The following is a 19,604-nucleotide window of genomic DNA, read 5'->3' on the forward strand; positions in this document are numbered from 1 at the left end:
ACGGGTAAAATGAAATTGAATTGAAACATGTACTGCTAAGTTTTCCTTTAACCCATAATCTCTATTTCCTAATTCTAACTTGATCTGCATCAATAGACAGAAGAGACACTGAGGAAATATTTGGGTTCCAAAGAGGGTGTGGCTGATGCACTTCGACAGACTGATCAGTCGCTGACAGAAAAGGAAGAAGAGACTGAAGATGAGAACAGCTGAAAACACTCTGCTGCTGCTAAGTCACTTCAGTCGTGTCTGATTCTTATGTGTGACCCCATAGTCGGAAGCCCACCAGGTTCCCCCGTCTCTGGGATTCTCCAGGCAAGAACACTGGAGTGGGTTGCCATTTCCTCCTCCAATGAAAGTGAAATGTGAAAGATGAAAGTGCAGTCGCTCAGTCGTGTCCGACTCTTAGCGACCCCATGGACTGCAGCCTACCAGGCTCCTCCGTCCATGGTATTCTCCAGGCAAGAACACTGGAGTGGGTTGCCATGCCCTCCTCCAGGGAATCTCCACCAAGGGATCCAACTCACATCTCCTGCACTGGCAGTCAGATTCTGATTGCTCAGTGCAAAAATAAACACAAGAGTCTTTCTTCATGAGACAAGCAAACAAGTAAAAAAGGAGAAAGTAGAAGTAAAGCTATAAAAATAACTTAAGATTCTCATATTTCTCTGCTTATTTTTCTTCTTAAGTGGAACGTATAAAGTCTGAAGCTGTGGAAGCTGCAAAGAAAATGTTAGAGGAAATGCAAAAGAAGAATCAACAGATGATGCAAGAAAAAGAAGCGAGTTATCAGGAACATATGAAGCAACTGACTGAGAAGATGGAAAAGGAGAGGGCCCAGTTAATAGCAGATCAAGAGAGGGTTCTGCCTCTTAAACTTCCGGTATTCAACTGTAGCATCTCCATTCTACCTTCCACTGTGCTGAGTCAAAAGCTCTTAAAAGTTAGGGCATTATATCAGTTTAAGGACTGTTCTAGCCCAAACACTGGTAGACATTTCATTCCCTTACTGCTTCTACCCCTAACCATCTCTGGTTATTGAAGTCTATCTTGTTGTTTAATTGCTAAGTTGTCCCTGACTTCTTTGCGACCCCATGGACTGTAGCCTACCAGACTCCTCTGTGTATGAGATTTTCCAGACAAAAATACTGGAGTGAGTTGCTGTTTCTTTCTCCAGGGGATTTTCCTGACTCCGGGATCAAACACAGGTCTCCTTCATTTCCGGGAGATTCTCTACCATCTGAAACACCAGGAAATTCCATATCGTACAATTAGCTGCATACCCAGGCTGCATCTTTCTTCCTGCTCTCCAGGCTACTCTCCAAATCTGTGCCGAGTCGGGATTTCTACCCTGTAATATAGAATGGAGCAGTGTAGGCTTTACCTCCTCGACTTATTTCTGTTATCTCTGCTACCAAAATTTGGATACTTGTACTAAATTGCCTGATCAAACACCTGCTGTGATTCTGAATTTTGTAGTATTCTTCCTATGGTGTTCCTTCATCTTCCTTGCCTTCTTAGATATACATTTGGCAGTTCATGTGATATAGAGCTGAGATAGAAAAAGACCGTTTTTTAAAAAAAGACTGTCGTTTCAGGTTGAAGGAAGAAAAAATTAATTCTAGGGTTCACTAATATTTTAGAAACTGTAAGAGAAGAATATTTCTGAAGCTAAATAAATCCCAGAAAAATTTTGATAGTAGACTTAAGAAAGAGGGATATAATGAATATTAAAGGAGGAAAATGCTTCGAAAAGAAGTTTCACAACCCATGAGGGATTAATATAGGTATAATTTAGCAACTGTGGCAAATGTTTTAAGTTGTGTGTTCAGTCTCCACTTTCCCTTTTAGGAACAGGGACGACTTCTCCAGGAGGAATTCCAAAAGGAGAGCATGAAACTTCATGAAGAGATTGTAGCCCTCCAGAAGAATCAGGGAGAATCACAATCATGTAATATTCTCTAAAAACCTAAGGACCATAATTTCCTAACCAGCTTCTATCTGTTAAGAACAAGTTGAATGAGCACCTTCAAGATGTCAAACAATTGCCACTAAACTTGAAGTCATAAGGTGTATTTTCATTGAGGCTTAAAGTTTGCAAAGATGAAATGAAATGTGAAGGCAGTGTTTAACCTATAGAAGAATTCAATTCATGATTAAATATAGTATAATTGACTAGTATGATACCTCAGTAGAACCTATGTTTGAAATCATGCATATTGATTCTAGAGAGACTTTTAATTGTGTAATCGGGATACATTTACATCCAATTTGGGGATATCAGAGGTGGTCTATTCAGTGTAGACGGTTTCCTCACACATAAACCACCCCTCTAGGTATCCTCAGCTCCATGGTCTTACTCAAGGATTTACTTTGGTACACGGATGGAGTTGGAGTGTTGTGTACACCGGAAAAGTCTGATGGGAGCATACAAAGTCATGGAGCACAGTCAAGCATCACTCCTGCCAAGCAGTCACTAGGTCACATGATGGCTTCCAATAAGGGAGACCTGGAACAATTAACTTCAGGGTGCAGAGAATGGACAGTTCTCCAATGGGTGGAGGCTGCATTGCTGGGGTCACTGAAGGGATTCCTAAACACTGGTAGGGGAATTACTTGCACCTGTGTGAAATAGATATATGAGTGGGTGTTCAACCTTCTTTGTCTAGAGAATCCCTCTAGATAATTACTGCCCCATTTCTAGGCCACAGAATGTCTCTCTATTTCACTCTTCTTTTCTCATTTCCCCTCATGCACAGTTCCAAGAATAACTTCTGCAATCACAAAAAGGAAGCTTTAGCGCATAATTCCTTTCTATCCCTCTGAGAATTATAGCTATAATTCTTCAAAACCTTACCTAACTCCATTTTTCAGTGATCAAGACCATACCCATGCAAAAGAAATGCAAAAAGGCAAAATGATTGTCAGAGGAGGCCTTACATGTAGCTGAGAAAAGAAGGGAAGTGAAAGACAAAGGAGAAAAGGAAAGATATACCCATTTGAATGCAGAGTTCCAAAGAATAGCAAGGAGAAATAAGAAAGACTTCCTTGGTGATCAGTGAAAAGAAGTAGAGGAAAAGAAAAGAATGGGAAGTCCTAGCGATCTCTTCAAGAAAATTAGAGCTACCAAGGGAATATTTCATGCAACGATAGGCAGAATAAAGGACAGAAATTGTATGGACCTAACAGAAGCTGAAGATATTTTAAAAAGGTGATAAGAATACACAGAAGAACAATAAAAAACAAGATCTTCATGATGCTGATAATCATGATATTGTGATCACTCACCTATAGCCAGACATCCTGAAGTCTGCAGTCAAGTGGTCCTTGGAAGCATCTCCATGAACCAAGCTAGTGGAGGCGATGGAACTCCAGTTGAGGTATTTCAAATCCTAAAAGATGATGCTGTGAAAGTGCTGCACTCAATATGCCAGCATATTTGGATAACTCAGCAAGGTCAAATTTGGATAAAATGCGACTGGAAAAGTCAGTTTTCACTTCAATCCCAAAGAAAGGCAATGTCAAAGAATGTTCTAGCTACCATACAGTTGAACTCATCTCACACGCTAGCAAAGTAATGCTCAAAATTTTCCAAGCCAGGCTTCAACAATACATGAACCGTGAACTTCCAGATGTTTAAGGTGGTTTTAGAAAAGGCAGAGGAACCAGAGATCAAAATGCCAAGGTCCACTGGATCAACAAAAAAGCAACAGTTTTCCAGAAAAATATCCACTTCTGCTTTATTGACTATGCTAAAGCCTTGGACTGTATGGATCACCACAAACTGTGGAATTTTCTTCAAGAGATGGGAATACCAGGCCACCTGACCTGCGTCTTGAGAAATCTGTATGCAGTTCAGGAAGCAACAGTTAGAACTGGACATGGAAGAACACACTGGTTCCAAATCGAGAAAGGATTTTGTCAAGGCTGTATATTGTCACCCTGCTTATTTAGCTTATATGCAGAGCACATCATGTGAAATGCAGACTGGAAGAAGCACAAGCTGGAATCAAGATTGCTGGGAGAAATATCAATAACCTCAGATATGTAGATGACAGCACCCTTATGACAGAAAGCAAAGAGGAATTAAAGAGCCTCTTGATGAAAGTGAAAGAAGACAGTGAAAAAGTTGGCTTAAAACTCAACATTCAGAAAACTAAGATCATAGCATCCAGTGCAATCACTTCTGGCAAATAGATGGGGAAACAATGGACACAGTGACAGACTTTATTTTTGGAGGGGCTCCAAAATTACTGCAGATGGTTACTGCAGCCATGAGTTTAAAAGATACTTGCTCTTTGGAAGAAAAACTGTGATCAATCTAGACAGCACATTAAAAAGTAGAGATATTACTTTGCCAATAAAAGCATGTCTAGTCAAAGCTATGGCTTTTCCGTTAGTCATGTATGGATGTGAGAGTTGGACTGTAAAGATAGCTGAATGCCAAAGAATTGATGTTTTTGAACTGTGGTGTTAGAGAAGACTCTTGAGAGTCCCTTGGACTGCAGGAGATCAAACCAGTCAATCCGAAAGGAAATCAGTCCTGAATATTCATTGGAAGGACTGATGTTGAACCTGAAACGCCTATACTTTGGCCACCTGATGTCAAGAACTGACTCATTGGGAAAGACCCTGATGCTGGGAAAGATTGAAGGCAGGAGAAGGATAAGATGGTTGGATGCCATCACCCACTTGATGGACATGAGTTTGAGCAAGCTCCTGCAGTTGGTGATGGACAGGGAAGCCTGGCGTGCTGCAGTCCGTCATGTTGCAGAGTCGGACACAACTGAGAGACTGAACTGAACTGAACTGAATTGATGTTATCTACCATCATCTATATGTACCATATAAGATATATAATATAATCTGTATATACCCCATATGATATACCATAGTCTCCATCCCTTTAGTCTACCTTTGTCTTCATAAAGTGGGTTCCTTGTACACAACAGATAATTGAGTCCTGTGTTTTTAATCCACTCTGGCAGTCTCTGTCTTTTAATTCGTGTATTTAGATCATTGATATTGAAATTGATTACTGATAGAGTAGGATTAATATCCACCGTACTTGATACTTTTTGCTATTCATTGCCCACATTATTGTCAATATTTTATCTTTCAATCCCTTTCTAAATTTTGGTTTTAATTATGCATTTTATATGATTCCATTTTCTATCTTTACTTAGCATAGCAATTATATCTCTTAAAAATTTTTTTAAACTGTTTACCCTAGAAATTGCAATATACATTTCTAAACAATCCATGTTCCGTGTCAGTTAACACTATACCAATCACCGATAGCACAAACACATTAAAATAACAAAATATTCCTGACTCTTCTGTCCAGTCTTTTGTATCATTGCTATAATTCATTTCATTCCTACATACACCACAATCTTCAAATACATTGGTGCTATTATTGTTTTAATAAATTGTATGTTAGATCAACTTAGAATAAGAAAATATATTTTTATTTCCTTGCCATTTATTCCTCCTTTGGTGCTATTCTACTCTTTATGTAGATCCAAATTTCTGATATATTATTTTCCTCCTCTGAAGAACTTTAAACATTTCTTACAAATTAGGGTTCCTGGTGACAGATTCCCTCAATTTTTGCTTGTCTGAGGAAGTGCTTATTTCTTCTTCACTCAGAAGAATAATTTCAGTAGATACAGAATTCTAATTTGGTATTACTATTTCTTTTGAGATTTTAATTATTTCACTCAATTTTCTTCTTGCTTGTATGCTTTCAAAGGAGAAGTCTGATATAATTATTAACCTAGTGCCTCTGTGAGTAAAAAAAAATCTCTGGCTTATTTCAAGATTTTCTCTTTGCCTTTGGTTTTCTGTAGTTGAATATGATGTGCTCTTCAATCTGAAAAGTTTCTATTGACACACCTCCAAATTCACTGAGTCCATCCCAATCATGTTCAGTCTACTGATGAACCCACCAGAGACATTCTTCATTCTGTCACCATGTTTTTAGTTTCTTGTATTTCCTTAAAACTGTGGGAGTTTCCATTTCTCTCTATATATTACTCACCTGTTCATTCACATTTTCCTCTTTCTCCATTAGATTTCTTAGCATATTAATCACAGTCATTTTAAATTTAGCTGTCTGATAATTTGTAAATTTCTGCCATTTCTGAATCTGGTTCTGATGCTTGATTTGACTCATCAGACTGCTTTTAGGTCTTTTAGCATGTCTAGAATTTTTTTGTTGAAAGCTGGCATAGTTTAATATTTTGAAGGACCTGAGGTAAATACGTCTCTAGCGTGAGGTTTTCTGTTAACTGTCTACAGGTTAGATTGTGTTTACCCCTAGTTTTGGCTGCTGTGTCAGGAAATAAAATTTCCTTACTGTTAATGTTTTTGTCTCTGCTATCTTTTGGTTTCCCTAGAAGAGTGGCCCCAAACATTTTGGAAACAGGGACTGGTCTTATGGAAGACAGTGGAAGTGGAGGTAGAGGATAGTTCAAGTGGTATTACTAGTGATGGGACATACCACATGAAGCTTCCCTTTCTTGCCCTGCATCTCATCTCCTGGTGTGCAGCCAAGTTCCTAACAGGCCATGGACTAGTACCAGTCTGCAGCAGGGGGTGGGGGATGTTGGGGATCCCTGCCGGCCCTAGAGAACTTTTCTACTACCATCTAATTCAGTTCAGTTCAGTTCAGTCGCTCAGTCGTGTCTGACTCTTTGTGACCCCATGAAGATGAAAGTGAAAGAGTGAAAAAGTTGGCTTAAAGCTCAACATTCAGAAAACTAAGATCATGACATCTGGTCCCATCACTTCATGGCAAATAGATGGGGAGACAGTGGAAACAGTGTCAGACTTTAATTTTTTGGGCTCCCAAATCCCTGCAGATGGTGACTGCAGCCATGAAATTAAAAGACTCTTACTCATTGGAAGGAACGTTATGACCAAACTAGATAGCATATTAAAAAGCAGAGACATTACTTTGCCAGCAAAGGTCTGTCTAGTCAAGGCTGTGGTTTTTCCAGTGGTTGTGTATAGATGTGAGAGTTGGACTGGGAAGAAAGCTGAGCACCAAAAATTTGATACTTTTGAACTGTGGTGTTGGAGAAGACTCTTGAGAGTCTATGGGCTGCAAGGAGATCCAACCAGTCCATCCTAAAGGAGATCAGTCCTGGGTATTCATTGGAATGACTGATGCTGAAGCTGAAACTCCAATACTTTGGCCACCTCATGCGAAGAGTTGACTCATTGGAAAAGACCCTGATGCTGGGAGGGATTGGGGGCAGGAGGAGAAGGGGACGACAGAGGATGAGATGGTTGGATAGCATCACGGGCTCGATGGACTCGAGTTTGAGTAAACTCCAGGAGTTGGTGTTTGACAGGGCGGCCTGGTGTGCATATGTCTCCCCAAATATCATATGTTGAAAAACTTATGCCCAATGTGCTGGGTTTTCGTGGTGGGACCTTTAGGAAGCGATTAGTTCATGAGCACAGAACAATCATGAATAAGTGTAATGCTTACATAAACTCATACTATCTACCGTGCTCATACCGTACCCTTGCTATGGTAGCTATAATTTTAGTCTTTTGAGGAACATTCATATTGTTTTCCATAGTGGCTCCATCAATTTACATTCCCACCAATAGGGGACATACAAATGCTACATTTTAAAAGTCTTTTGCATTCACTTTAAAGGCATTGTTACTTGTATATAATTCTGGTTGACATTTTTCATTCAACACTTTAATAGAGATGTTATTCCACTTTCTCCTAGCTTATATAATTTCTAGCAATGTTTCTTTCCAAACCTAGTTTTTGTTCTTCTGTATGTAATGTTTCATTTTTTACTGCTTTTCTTTAAGATTTTTCTTCATAATTGGCTTTTATTACTAGTCTGTGGGGTGTAAGGCCATATTTATCTTATATTTGTTTAGTTTGGGGTTCTGTGAACCTTTGATTGGCCATTTGTCTCTTTTATTAATTTTGAGAAATTTTCTCTTCAAGTATTTTTCCTGCCTCTTTCTTTACTTCTATTTTTATTTTTCCAATTATGTGCACAAGAAACCTTTTGTCATTGTACTGGGGGTTATCCTAAACTACTGAAGGCTCAGAATACATTTTTCTCTTGATTTCTGTGTTCCCGTGTTGTTAATGACTATCGATCTATCTCAGATTATATGGTTCTTATACCAATTTGTTCACGTATCATCTGTTAATTTCTTTAAAATAATTCTTAGTCACTGATACTGTGTTTTACTTTTATAGGATTTCCACTTAACTCTATTAGCAGCATGCAGTCTTTAAAAATTTTTAATGTGTTCATGTGTGTTATTCACTTTCCCGTTAGGTCTTTCAACATAGTAATTGTGATTTCAAAGGCCCTGATTGTTCCACATTAGGTTTATTTCTGATTTTGTTTCTGTTCTTTGTCTTATCTCACTATGATGCATTGTTTTAACTTGGGTTTTTTTGTTTGTTTGTTTTTGTTTGTTTCTTCTTCTTGCTTGACTCCATTTTTATTGTGTGCTTAGCCCTGTTTAAAAAAAAATAAGTGGATATTGAGATAATAAGATTTATATTCCACAAATAGCACAATCTCTATTTTGGTTAGGATGATTGTGGGGGGCATTTATTCAGTGTAGTAATTCATCTGTGCTGAGTTTTGTTGTTGCTACACTACATCAAGTCCACCACAAGCTTCACATTCCTCCAGTGAAATTCTACTATTTGTAGTGGAAGACCTGAAGCACCAGAAGATTCTCTTAGTTTCCCTGTTCCATCCTCAACCTTTAGCAGGCCCTGCATACTTTTCATGTGGGCAGTCTTGGTGCTCTTGACCTATTCCAGTGGTAGACTGCTGTTTTTGGTTTTTGTTTTTGTCTATCTACTCATTGCAAGGCTTTGTTGAATGCCTGCATACACGTAGGTTTTCTAGCTAAATCTGTTGCACCTCAAACCTTGAAAAGTTCAGCCAGTCTACTCAACAAGTGTTATTCCATATCTCCTGCCCTGCACCTACTATTCCTTATGATACCTGATAGAGGCCAATGGAAGATTTTATGAGTATGTGTGAATTTCTCTTATGTCAAAGTTTATTGGGGATTCTGGCCATTGTGCAATATGCAGGATGTTTATTAAAAATTTTGTTTTTCTAATATCTGTAATCAGATAAAAGATAACTTGTATATGTGGCTCATCTCCTCAAAAGGGATTGCAGCTCTTTGAGATTTTATCTTCTTGTTTTGCGACCTCATTTGGGATGGTTTCTTAAAAGCATGATTTTATAGATTATTTGGACTTTTTTCTTTTCAAGTTGGAGCAATGTTCTCTTGAGACATTTTGAATTCTTAGTAGTTTGGAACATGGATCTCATTTCTCTTGATTAGTCACTCTAGCTTTACCAATTTCATAAACTACCAATTTTACAAACAGTTTGGTTGCTTTGACTCTCTTATTATATATTGGTTTTCTACTTCATTGTTTTGTTTTTATTTTGGTTTCTTCTACTTTTTCTGCATTTGGTTCACTTGAAGAGATTGGTATTTAGCTTGTTTTCTACTTTAATTCTTTACTATGTATTTACTTTATAGCTTTGAGGATATGAATTTCACTGAAATTAGTGATTTAACTGCATCTTGAAGTCTGATACCTGGTATTATCAGTATTACTCATTTAAAAATATTTTATATTTTTCAAAATAAAAATTTCTGTGACCTATATATTAACTAGAATTATAATATAAAAATACAAGAATCTTTAGTTATCTTTTTGTCACTGTTTTATAACGTTGAAAGGTGAAAGTGTTAGTTGCTCAGTCATGTCCAGCTCTTTGCAACCCCGTGAACTGTAGCCTGCCAGGCTCCTCTGTCCATAGGATTCTCCAGGCAAGAATTGTGGAATGGGTAGCCATTCCCTTCTCCAGGGGATCTTCCCATCCCAGGGATTGAACCTGGGTCTCCTGCATTTCAGGCAGATTCTTTATCATCTGAGCCAGCAGGGAATATTTTTTTAACATAGCATTATGGTAAATTGGTATACTCTGCTCGACTTTAATTTGTTAACCTGAAGAAATATGTTTTCTGCAGTGTTTGATCACAATTATCAACATATAAAATATCTATTTGTTCAACTTGCTAATTAGCCTCTTCGAATCTTTGTGCTTCCCTGGTGGCTCAGACGTTAAAGAATTTGCACTTTATTTAGTTTGAAATAAAAGATCCAGAATGAAGAGAAGAGACTGATATGTTCAATTATGGTCATCTGCATCCACCAGCACATCACTCTTATCATGTAAACCCCTGAAGTGTGGCATGCTCTAAGTTTGTGGTGGGTAGACTGCTGCTGAGAAATCATACTTCTAATTAAGTAGTGGTAAGAATTTTTGTCATGTTTGGAATTTTAAGCATGACATATTAAAAAAAATTTACATAATTTGGGGGAGTAAAGTTTAAATATTACCTTCAGGTGTTGAGATGAAGTTTTTTGTTGTTGTTTTTCCCCACTTAGGTGTAGGTCAATTTAAATAATTGGTTTAAAGATTACTAAATGCTTTAAACATATTGTAGCTTATAAACAGAAATGTTAAGGTACATACATGAGAAATTCTTTAAAGTAATTATTGTGCATGCCTGATGCTTAATGGAACACTTAATAGCATCAAATATTGTTTGCAGCAGTCTCCGTAATTATATGCAGACCCTTCCAATGCTGTATCAAAGTAAGTGAAAATATATATATTCAGATTGGCTTTAGGGGAGCTTATTTGATATGCATCAAATGGTGTTTTGCTCCTGTGTTTAATGATGATTCGTGTACAGCTGTGCATATATTTCATGACTTATTCTAGCATCACTGTTAAAAGAATGGCTATAACTATGTTCAATTTTCACAGAAGTCTTAATACAGAACATGATCTGTTTTCCCTGTGTAATTAGTTGAGGGGTGTTTAGGAGTCCTTGCAGATTTCTGTAGAATACTGAACTAGATATTCAAGGACTCTGGACTGTGGACACCGAAGCAAGGTAGAATTGGCTGCAGAATTTATTCCAATTGAAAATAGACTCTGGAAGATTGCCGCTTACAAGGCTATATAACGTTTGTTTTCTGAGGCCTTTCCCCTCCCCCCCTCCTTTTTTCCCTCCTTGGGTCACCTTGGAAATTTTTTCCCAGCTGGTATTTTGGAAGAGGAAGAGCTATTATACTGTATACTTATTTATAAATATTTTGACAGCGACTTCATATTTTAATGGAATGTATGTAGAATAAATAGCAATTAAAACTCATTTTCAGGCTACTATTTGAATTTCTCTTGAACACCTTTATAAAGAGTTTCATATTATACTTAATAAAGTCTCATCTCTATACAGTACAGTACAAACAAATTTGGTTACTTCTGGTCATGATCAAGATAGTAATTATTATTACACAAGAAACTTTGTTCTTATTATTACACAAGAAACTTGGTCTGCCGTCACAAGCAAGGAAATCGAAACTGTAATTAGAAATCTTCCAGCAAACAAAAGCCCAGGACCAGAAGCCTTCACAGCTGAATTCTATCAAAACTTTAGAGAAGAGCTAACACCTATCTTACTCAAACTCTTCCAGAAAATTGCAGAAGAAGGTAAACTTCCAAACTCATTCTATGAGGCCACCATCACTCTAATTCCAAAACCAGACAAAGATGCCACAAAAAAAGAAAACTACAGGCCAATATCACTGATGAACATAGATGCAAAAATTCTGAACAAAATTCTAGCAAACAGAATCCAACAACATACTAAAAAAATCATACACCATGACCAAGTGGGCTTTATCCCAGGAATGCAAGGATTATTTAATATCTGCAAATCAATCAATGTAATACAACACATTAACAAATTGAAAGATAAAAATCATATATTTATCTCAATAAATGCAGAGAAAGACTTTGACAAAATTCAACACCCATTTTTGATTAAAACTCTCCAGAAAGCAAGAATAGAAGGAACACACCTCAACGTAATAAAAGCTATATATGACAAACCCACAGCAAGCATCACCCTCAATGGTGAAAAATTGAAATCATTTCCCCTGAAATCAGGAACAAGACAAGGGTGCCCACTCTCACCACTACTATTCAACATAGTTTTGGAAGTTTTGAGCACAGCAGTCAGAGCAGAAAAAGAAGTAAAAGGAATCCAGATAGGAAAAGAAGAAGTGAAACTTTCGCTGTTTGCAGATGACATGATCCTCTACATAGAAAACTCTAAAGACTCTACCAGAAAATTATTAGAGCTAATCAACAAATATAGTAAAGTTGCAGGATATAAAATTAACACACAGAAATCCCTTGCATTCCTATACTCTAACAATGAGAAAACATAAGGAGAAATTAAGGAAACAATACCATTCACCATTGCAACAAAAAGAATAAAATACTTAGGAGTATATCTATCTAAAGAAACAAAAGACCTATACATAGAAAACTATAAAACACTGATGAAAGAAATCAAAGAGGACACAAACAGATGGAGAAACATACCGTGTTCATGGATTGGAAGAATCAATATTATCAAAATGGCTATACTACCCAAAGCAAACTATAGATTCAATGCAACCCCTATCAAGCTACCAAACGTATTTTTCACAGAACCAGGACAAATAATTTTACAAATTGTAAGGAAATACAAAAAACCTCGAATAGCCAAAGTAATCTTGAGAAAGAAGAATGGAACTGGAGGAGTCAATCTACCTGATTCGGGCTCTACTACAAAGCCACAGTCATCAAGACAGTATGGTACTGGCACAAAGACAGAAATATAGATAAATGGAACAGAATGGAAAGCCCAGAGATAAATCCACGAACCCATGGACACCTTATCTTCGACAAAGGAGGCAAGGATATACAATGGAGAAAAGACAACCTCTTTAACAAGTGGTGCTGGGAAAACTGGTCAACCACTTGTAAAAGAATGAAACTTGAACACTTTCTAACACCATACACAAAAATAAACTCAAAATGGATTAAAGATCTAAATGCAAGACCAGAAACTATAAAACTCCTAGAGGAGAACATAGGCAAAACACTCTGCAACATGAATCACAGCAGGATCCTCTATGACCCACTTCCCAGAATATTGGAAATAAAAGCAAAAATAAACAAATGGGACCTAATGAAACTTAAATGCTTTTGCACAACAAAGGAAACTATGAGAAAGGTGAAAAGACAGCCCTCAGATTGGGAGAAGATAATAGCAAATGAAGCAACAGACAAAGGATTAATCTCAAAAATATACAAGCAACTCCTGAAGCTCAATTCCAGAAAATTAAATGACCCAATCAAAAAATGGGCCAAAGAACTAAACAGACAGTTCTCCAAAGAAGCCATGCAGATGGCTAACAAACACATGAAAAGATGCTCAACATCACTCATTATCAAAGAAATGCAAATCAAAACCACAATGAGGTACCATTACACGCCAATCAGGATGGTTGCTATCCAAAAGTCTACAAGCAATAAATGCTGGAGAGGGTGTGGAGTAAAGGGAACCCTCTTACACTGTTGGTGGGAATGCAAGCTAGTACAGCCACTATGGAGAACAGTGTGGAGATTCCTTAAAAACCTGGAAATAGAACTGCCATATGACCCAGCAATCCCACTCCTGGGCATACACACTGAGGAAACTAGATCTGAAAGAGACACGTGCACCCCAGTGTTCATTGCAGCACTGTTTATAGTAGCCAGGACATGGAAGCAACCTAGATGCCCATCAGCAGACGAATGGATAAGGAAGCTGTGGTACATATACACCATGGAATATTACTCAGCCATTAAAAAGAATTCATTTGAATCAGTTCTAATGAGATGGATGAAACTGGAGCCCATTATACAGAGTGAAGTAAGTCAGAAAGATAAAGAACATTACAGCATACTAACACATAAATATGGAATTTAGAAAGATGGTAATGATAACCCTACATGCAAAACAGAAAAAGAGACACAGAAGTACAGAACAGACTTTTGGACTCTGTGGGAGAAGGCGAGGGTGGGATGTTTCAAAAGAAAAACATCAAAACATGTATATTATCTATAGTGAAAGAGATCACCAGACCAGGTTGGATGCATGAGACATGTGCTCGGGCCTGTTGCACTGGGAAGACCCAGAGGAATCAGGTGGAGAGGGAGGTGGGAGGGGGGATCGGGATGGGGAATACATGCAACTCCATGACTGATTCATGTCAATGTATGACAAAACCCACTTCAATATTATAAAGTAATTAGCCTCCAACTAGTAAAAATACACTAAAAAAAGAAAAAAAAGAAACTTGGTCTTCAGTCTAAAAGCTGGTTGTGTTAAGCCTGTAATATTAACAGTGTGGAAATGAAAATAATTGGATGTTAGAAATTTGAATGTATTATCATCTAGAAGAAGTTTTGATTTTATTGTAGTTGGTTGTCACTGTGATGTGATACCTAGAATTATAGAATACATGTAAACTTTCATTGTATTCAGCCCTTCTTAAGCATCTTTAATTTACACTTTCTCATGTGTCATTTTCTGTATTTAGTCAGTGGCTCATGGTATTTATAATATGTCCTTAGCTAGTTAAATGCAATGGTGTTATGGTACACAGTACTTGGACGGAAAAGAAGTCTTATAAAGATTTATCTGTGTGAAGAAATGTGAAAAGTTTATGTATTATATAGTGAATAGTCAGAAATGCCCACAGTGAATTAAAGCTTCGTATCTGCTTTGTGAATGAAAAAAAAAAAAACAAAACAAAACAAAAACGAATTTGCCTACAGGGGAGGGAGCTAAGATGGCAGAGGAATAGGACGGGGAGACCACTTTGTTCCCCACAAATTCATCAAAAGGTCATTTGAACACTGAGCAAACTCCACAAAACAACTTCTGATTGCTAGCAGAGGACATCAGACACCCAGAAAAGCAGCCCATTGTCTTCGAAAGGAAGTAGGACAAAAGATAAAAGATAAAAAGAGAGACAATAGAGTTAGTGATGGAGATCCGTCCCGGGAAGGGAGTCTTAATAGAGGAAGTTTCCAAACACCAGGAAACCCTCTCACTGGTGGGTCTGAGGGAAGTTTTCAAATCTCGGAGGGCAACCTAACTGGGAGGAAAAATAAATAAAACCCACGTATTAGGTGCCTAAAAGCAACTCCCAGCAGAAAAGTACCCCAGACGCTTGCATCTGCCACCTGCAAGGGGGGACTGAATGAAAAGGAGCGGCTGGCATTGCTTAGGGTAAGAATGGGGGCTGAAAGCCCTGAGGGCAATCTGAGGGAGCTAAGGAGAGATAGCAACTTAAACTATGGGATAGCAAGGGAGAGAGAATTAACCTGGGAAAAAGCCCTAAACTAAGGCACTACTTGCCCCTCCCCAGAACAAAGGACTGAGTGAATACCAGAGAAGAGCTAGCCGGCTGCGGACTGGCCCATCCACCGCCAGAGGCAGGAGTCAGGGGCGAGGGGAAAGGGGCAAATTCGGCCCCAGAGAAGGCATCCCCTACCAAAGTGCAAACAGGCTTCCAGTCTCTAACCAAAGACTTCTTGAGATTCTGGATGGTTGACATCCGACAGGAGGGTCGCAGGTAGAGACCAGCTTCCCAGAAGGGACGCAAGGCGCTCACGACTGGCGCGCCCGTAAACTGAGTCTGGGACCACGGAGGGGAGAAGGTACACCGCACCCACCCGGGGAGAGTGCGCTTCTCAAGCTCCTGGCTGCCTGAGCTGTTCCGGCGGGGAAGGCACAAAATGCAGGCCTAACCGAGTCTGCGCCTTTGTGGAGTACCCAAAAACCTGAACCTGAGCGGCTTAGGCCTGGGAAGTGCATGTAACTCAGGGCCCACTCCCTGTAGAGCAGCCTGGAGTCTGAGCAGTGTAGACGGGGAAAGCACACACCCGTGAGCGGGGGCATACCCACTGTGGCCGGAACACTGCGAGCGCTCCCCACACAGGCCAGTGACACTTGTCTGCAGCGCCCCTCCCTCCCCGCAGCAGGACTGAACTAGCGAACCTAAACAAGAGACCACCTCCGCCGCCTTGTGTAAGGGCGGAAATTAGACACTGAAGAGACCGGCAAACAGAAGCCAAATAAACAAAGGGAACCGCTTCAGAAGTGACGGGTGCAACAGATTAAAATCCCTGTAGTTAACACCGACTACACCAGAAGGAGCCTATAGGTATCGAGAAGTGTAAGCTGGAACGAGGAGCTATCTGAAACTGAACTGAACCCACACTGCCTGCAACAGCTCCAGAGAAATTCCTAGATACAATTTTACTATTATTATTATTGCTTTTAATTAAAAATTTCTTTTGTTTTCCTTTACTTTTTTTTTAAAGTCCTCTATTACTCCTTAATATTCATTTTTATAACCCACTATAACCTGGCAAAATAAAAAATGGACTCCATTTTTAAAGCAAACTTCATATATATTTCTTACATGTTTTGTGTTTCTGTTGTTCTTTAATATTGTATTTTTAAGAGTCTAGATTTTTAATATTTGTTTTTCAGTATTTGATATCAATTTTGGACATTTAAGAATCCAAACCTCTGTACCCATTTTTACTCAGGAGTGTGATTACTGGTTTGATCACTCTCCCCCTTTTTTCTCTCCTTTTGCTTCCCCAGATCACCTGTATTTCCTCCCTTCCCCTTCTCTTTTCAGTCCAATTCTGTGAATCTCTGTGGGTGTTCTGGGCTGTGGAGAACACTTAGGGAACAGAGTACTGCATAGATGTGTCTCTCTTCTCTTGAATCCCCCCTTTTCTCCTCCTGCTCACCTCTTATCTCCTTCCTCCCTCTCCTCTTCTTCATATAACTCTGTGAACATCTCTGGGTGTCCCTCACTGTGGAGAATCCTTTCACCATTAACCTAGAAGTTTTCTTATCAGTGCTGTATGGATGGAGAAGTCTTGAGGCTACTGGAAGAATAAGACTGAAGTCCAGAGGCAAGAGGCTTAAGCCCAAAACCTGAGAACACCAGAGAACTCCTGACTACAGGGAACATTAATTAATAAGAGATCTCCCAAAAGCCTCCATACCTACACTGAAACCAACCACCATCCAAGAGCCAATAAATTCCAGAGCAAGACATACCATGCAAATTCTCCAGCAATGCAGGAACATAGCCCTGAGTGTCAATATACCGGCTGTCTAAAGTCACACGAAACTCATGGACCCATCTCAAAACTCACTACTGGACACTCCATTGCACTCCAGAGAGAAGAAATCCAGCTCCACCCACCAGAACACTGACGCAAGCTTCCGTAACCAGCAACCCCCAACAAGCCAAACATCTAGCACGACTGGGAGAAACTTCCACAACAAAAAGGAACCACAGACTACCAGAATACAGAAAGGCCACCCTAAACACAGCAATCTAACTAAGATGAAAAGGCAGAGAAATACCCAGCAGGTAAAGGAACATGAAAAATGCCCACCAAGCCAAACAAAAGAGGAGGAGATAGGAAATCTACCTGAAAAAGAATTTAGAATAATGATAATAAAAATGATCCAAAATCTTGAAAACAAAATAGAGTTACAGATACATAACCTGGAGACAAGGATTGAGAAGATGCAAGAAATGTTGAACAAGGACCTAGAAGAAATAAAAAAGAGTCAATTAAAAATGAGTAATGCAATAAATGAGATCAAAAACACTCTGGAGGGAACCAACAGTAGAATAACGGAGGCAGAAGATAGGATAAGTGAGGTAGAAGATAAAATGGTGGAAATAAATGAAGCAGAGAGGAAAAAAGAAAAAAGAATCAAAAGAAATGAGTTCAACCTCAGGGACATCTGGGACAATGTGAAACGCCCAAACATTCAAATCATAGGAGTCCCAGAAGAAGAAGACAAAAAGAAAGGCCATGAGAAAATATTCAAGGAGATAATAGCTGAAAACTTCCCAAAAATGGGGAAGGAAATAGTGACACAAGTCCAAGAAACCCAGAGAGTCCCAAACAGGATAAACCCAAGGCGAAGCACCCCAAGACAGATATTAGTCAAATTAGCAAAGATCAAACACAAAGAACAAATATTAAAAGCAGCAAGGGAGAAACAACAAATAATGCACAAGGGGATTCCCATAAGGATAACAGCTGATCTTTCAATAGAAACCCTTCAGGCCAGAAGGGAATGGCAGGACATACTTAAAGTAATGAAAAAGAATAACCTAAAACTTAGATTACTGTACCCAGCAAGGATCTCATTCAGATATTAAGGAGAATTCAAAAGCTTTACAGACAATCAAAAGTTGAGAGAATTCAGCACCACCAAACCAGCCCTTCAACAAATGCTAGGGATCTTCTCTAGGCAGAAAACACAGAAATGCTGTATGAACGCAAACCCAAAACAACAAAACAAATGGCAACAGGAACATTCTTATCAATAATTACCTTAAATGTAAATGGGTTGAATGCTTCAACCAAAAGACAAAGACCGGCTAAATAGATACAAAAGCAAGACCCCTATATATGCTGTCTACAAGATTCCCACCACAAAACAAGGGACACATACAGACTGAAAGTGAAGGGCTGGAAAAAAATATTTCACGCAAATGGAGACCAAAAGAAATCAGGAGTTGCAATACACATGTCAGATAAAATAGACTTTAAAATAAAGCCTATGAAAAGAGACAAAGAAGGGCACTACATAATGATCAAAGGATCAATCCAAAAAGAAGATATAACAATTATAAATATATATACACCCAACATAGGAGCACCACAATATGTAAGGCAAACGCTAACAAGAATGAAAGGGAAAATTAACAATAACACAGTAATAGTGGGAGAATTTAATACCCCATCCCCACCTATGGATAGATCAACTAAACAGAAAATTAACAAGGAAACACAAACTTTTTTTGACACAATGGTCCAGCTAGACCTAATTGATATCTATAGGACATTTCACCCCAAAACAATCAATTTCACCTTTTTTCAAGTGCACATGAAACCTTCTCCAGAATAGAACACATGCTGGGCCATAAATCTAGCCTTGGTTAATTCAAAAAAATTGAAATCATTCCAGTCATCTTTTCTGACCACAGTACAGTAAGATTAGATCTCAAATATGGGAAAAAAAAAACTATTAAAAATTCCAACATATGGAGGCTAAATAACATGCTTCTGAATAACCAACAAATCATAAAAGAAATAAAAAGAAAAAAGAAATCAAAATATGCATAGAAACGAATGAAAATGAAAACACAATAACCCAAAACCTATGGCACACTATAAAAGCAGTGCTAAGGGGGAGGTTCATAGCATTACAGGCTTACCTCAGGAAACAAGAAAAAAATCAAATAAATAACCTAACTCCACACCTAAAGCAACAAGAGAAGGAAGAAAGGAAGAACCCCAGGGTTAGTTAGAAGGAAAGAAATCTTAAAAATTAGGGCAGAAATAAATGTAAAAGAAACAAAAGAGACCATAGCAAAATTCAACAAAGCTAAAAGTTGATTTTTTGAAAAGGTAAATAATATTGACAAACCATTAGCAAGACTCATCAAGAAAAAAAGGGAGAAGAAGCAAATCAACAAAATTAGAAATGAAAATGGAGAGATCACAACAGACAACACTGAAATACAAAGGATCATAAGAGACTACTACCAGCAGCTC

At 38.4% G+C, this 19,604-nt stretch overlaps 1 protein-coding gene across 1 annotated transcript in view; it reads left to right on the forward strand.

Moving 5' to 3' along the window:
* LOC136147004 (guanylate-binding protein 1-like) overlaps positions 1 to 15,988 on the forward strand; it is a 38,802-nt gene extending 22,814 nt beyond the window's left edge. Inside the window, exons 11-13 of the mRNA XM_065906130.1 lie at positions 1,852 to 1,951; positions 3,295 to 3,380; positions 15,836 to 15,988. Coding sequence (XP_065762202.1) covers positions 1,852 to 1,951; positions 3,295 to 3,380; positions 15,836 to 15,988 — 339 coding nt within the window. The remainder of the gene's footprint in view (positions 1 to 1,851; positions 1,952 to 3,294; positions 3,381 to 15,835) is intronic.
* The last annotated feature ends 3,616 nt before the right edge of the window (positions 15,989 to 19,604 follow it).

The sequence above is a fragment of the Muntiacus reevesi genome, chromosome 1 (genome assembly GCF_963930625.1).
Source record: "Muntiacus reevesi chromosome 1, mMunRee1.1, whole genome shotgun sequence".
NCBI lineage: Eukaryota > Metazoa > Chordata > Mammalia > Artiodactyla > Cervidae > Muntiacus > Muntiacus reevesi.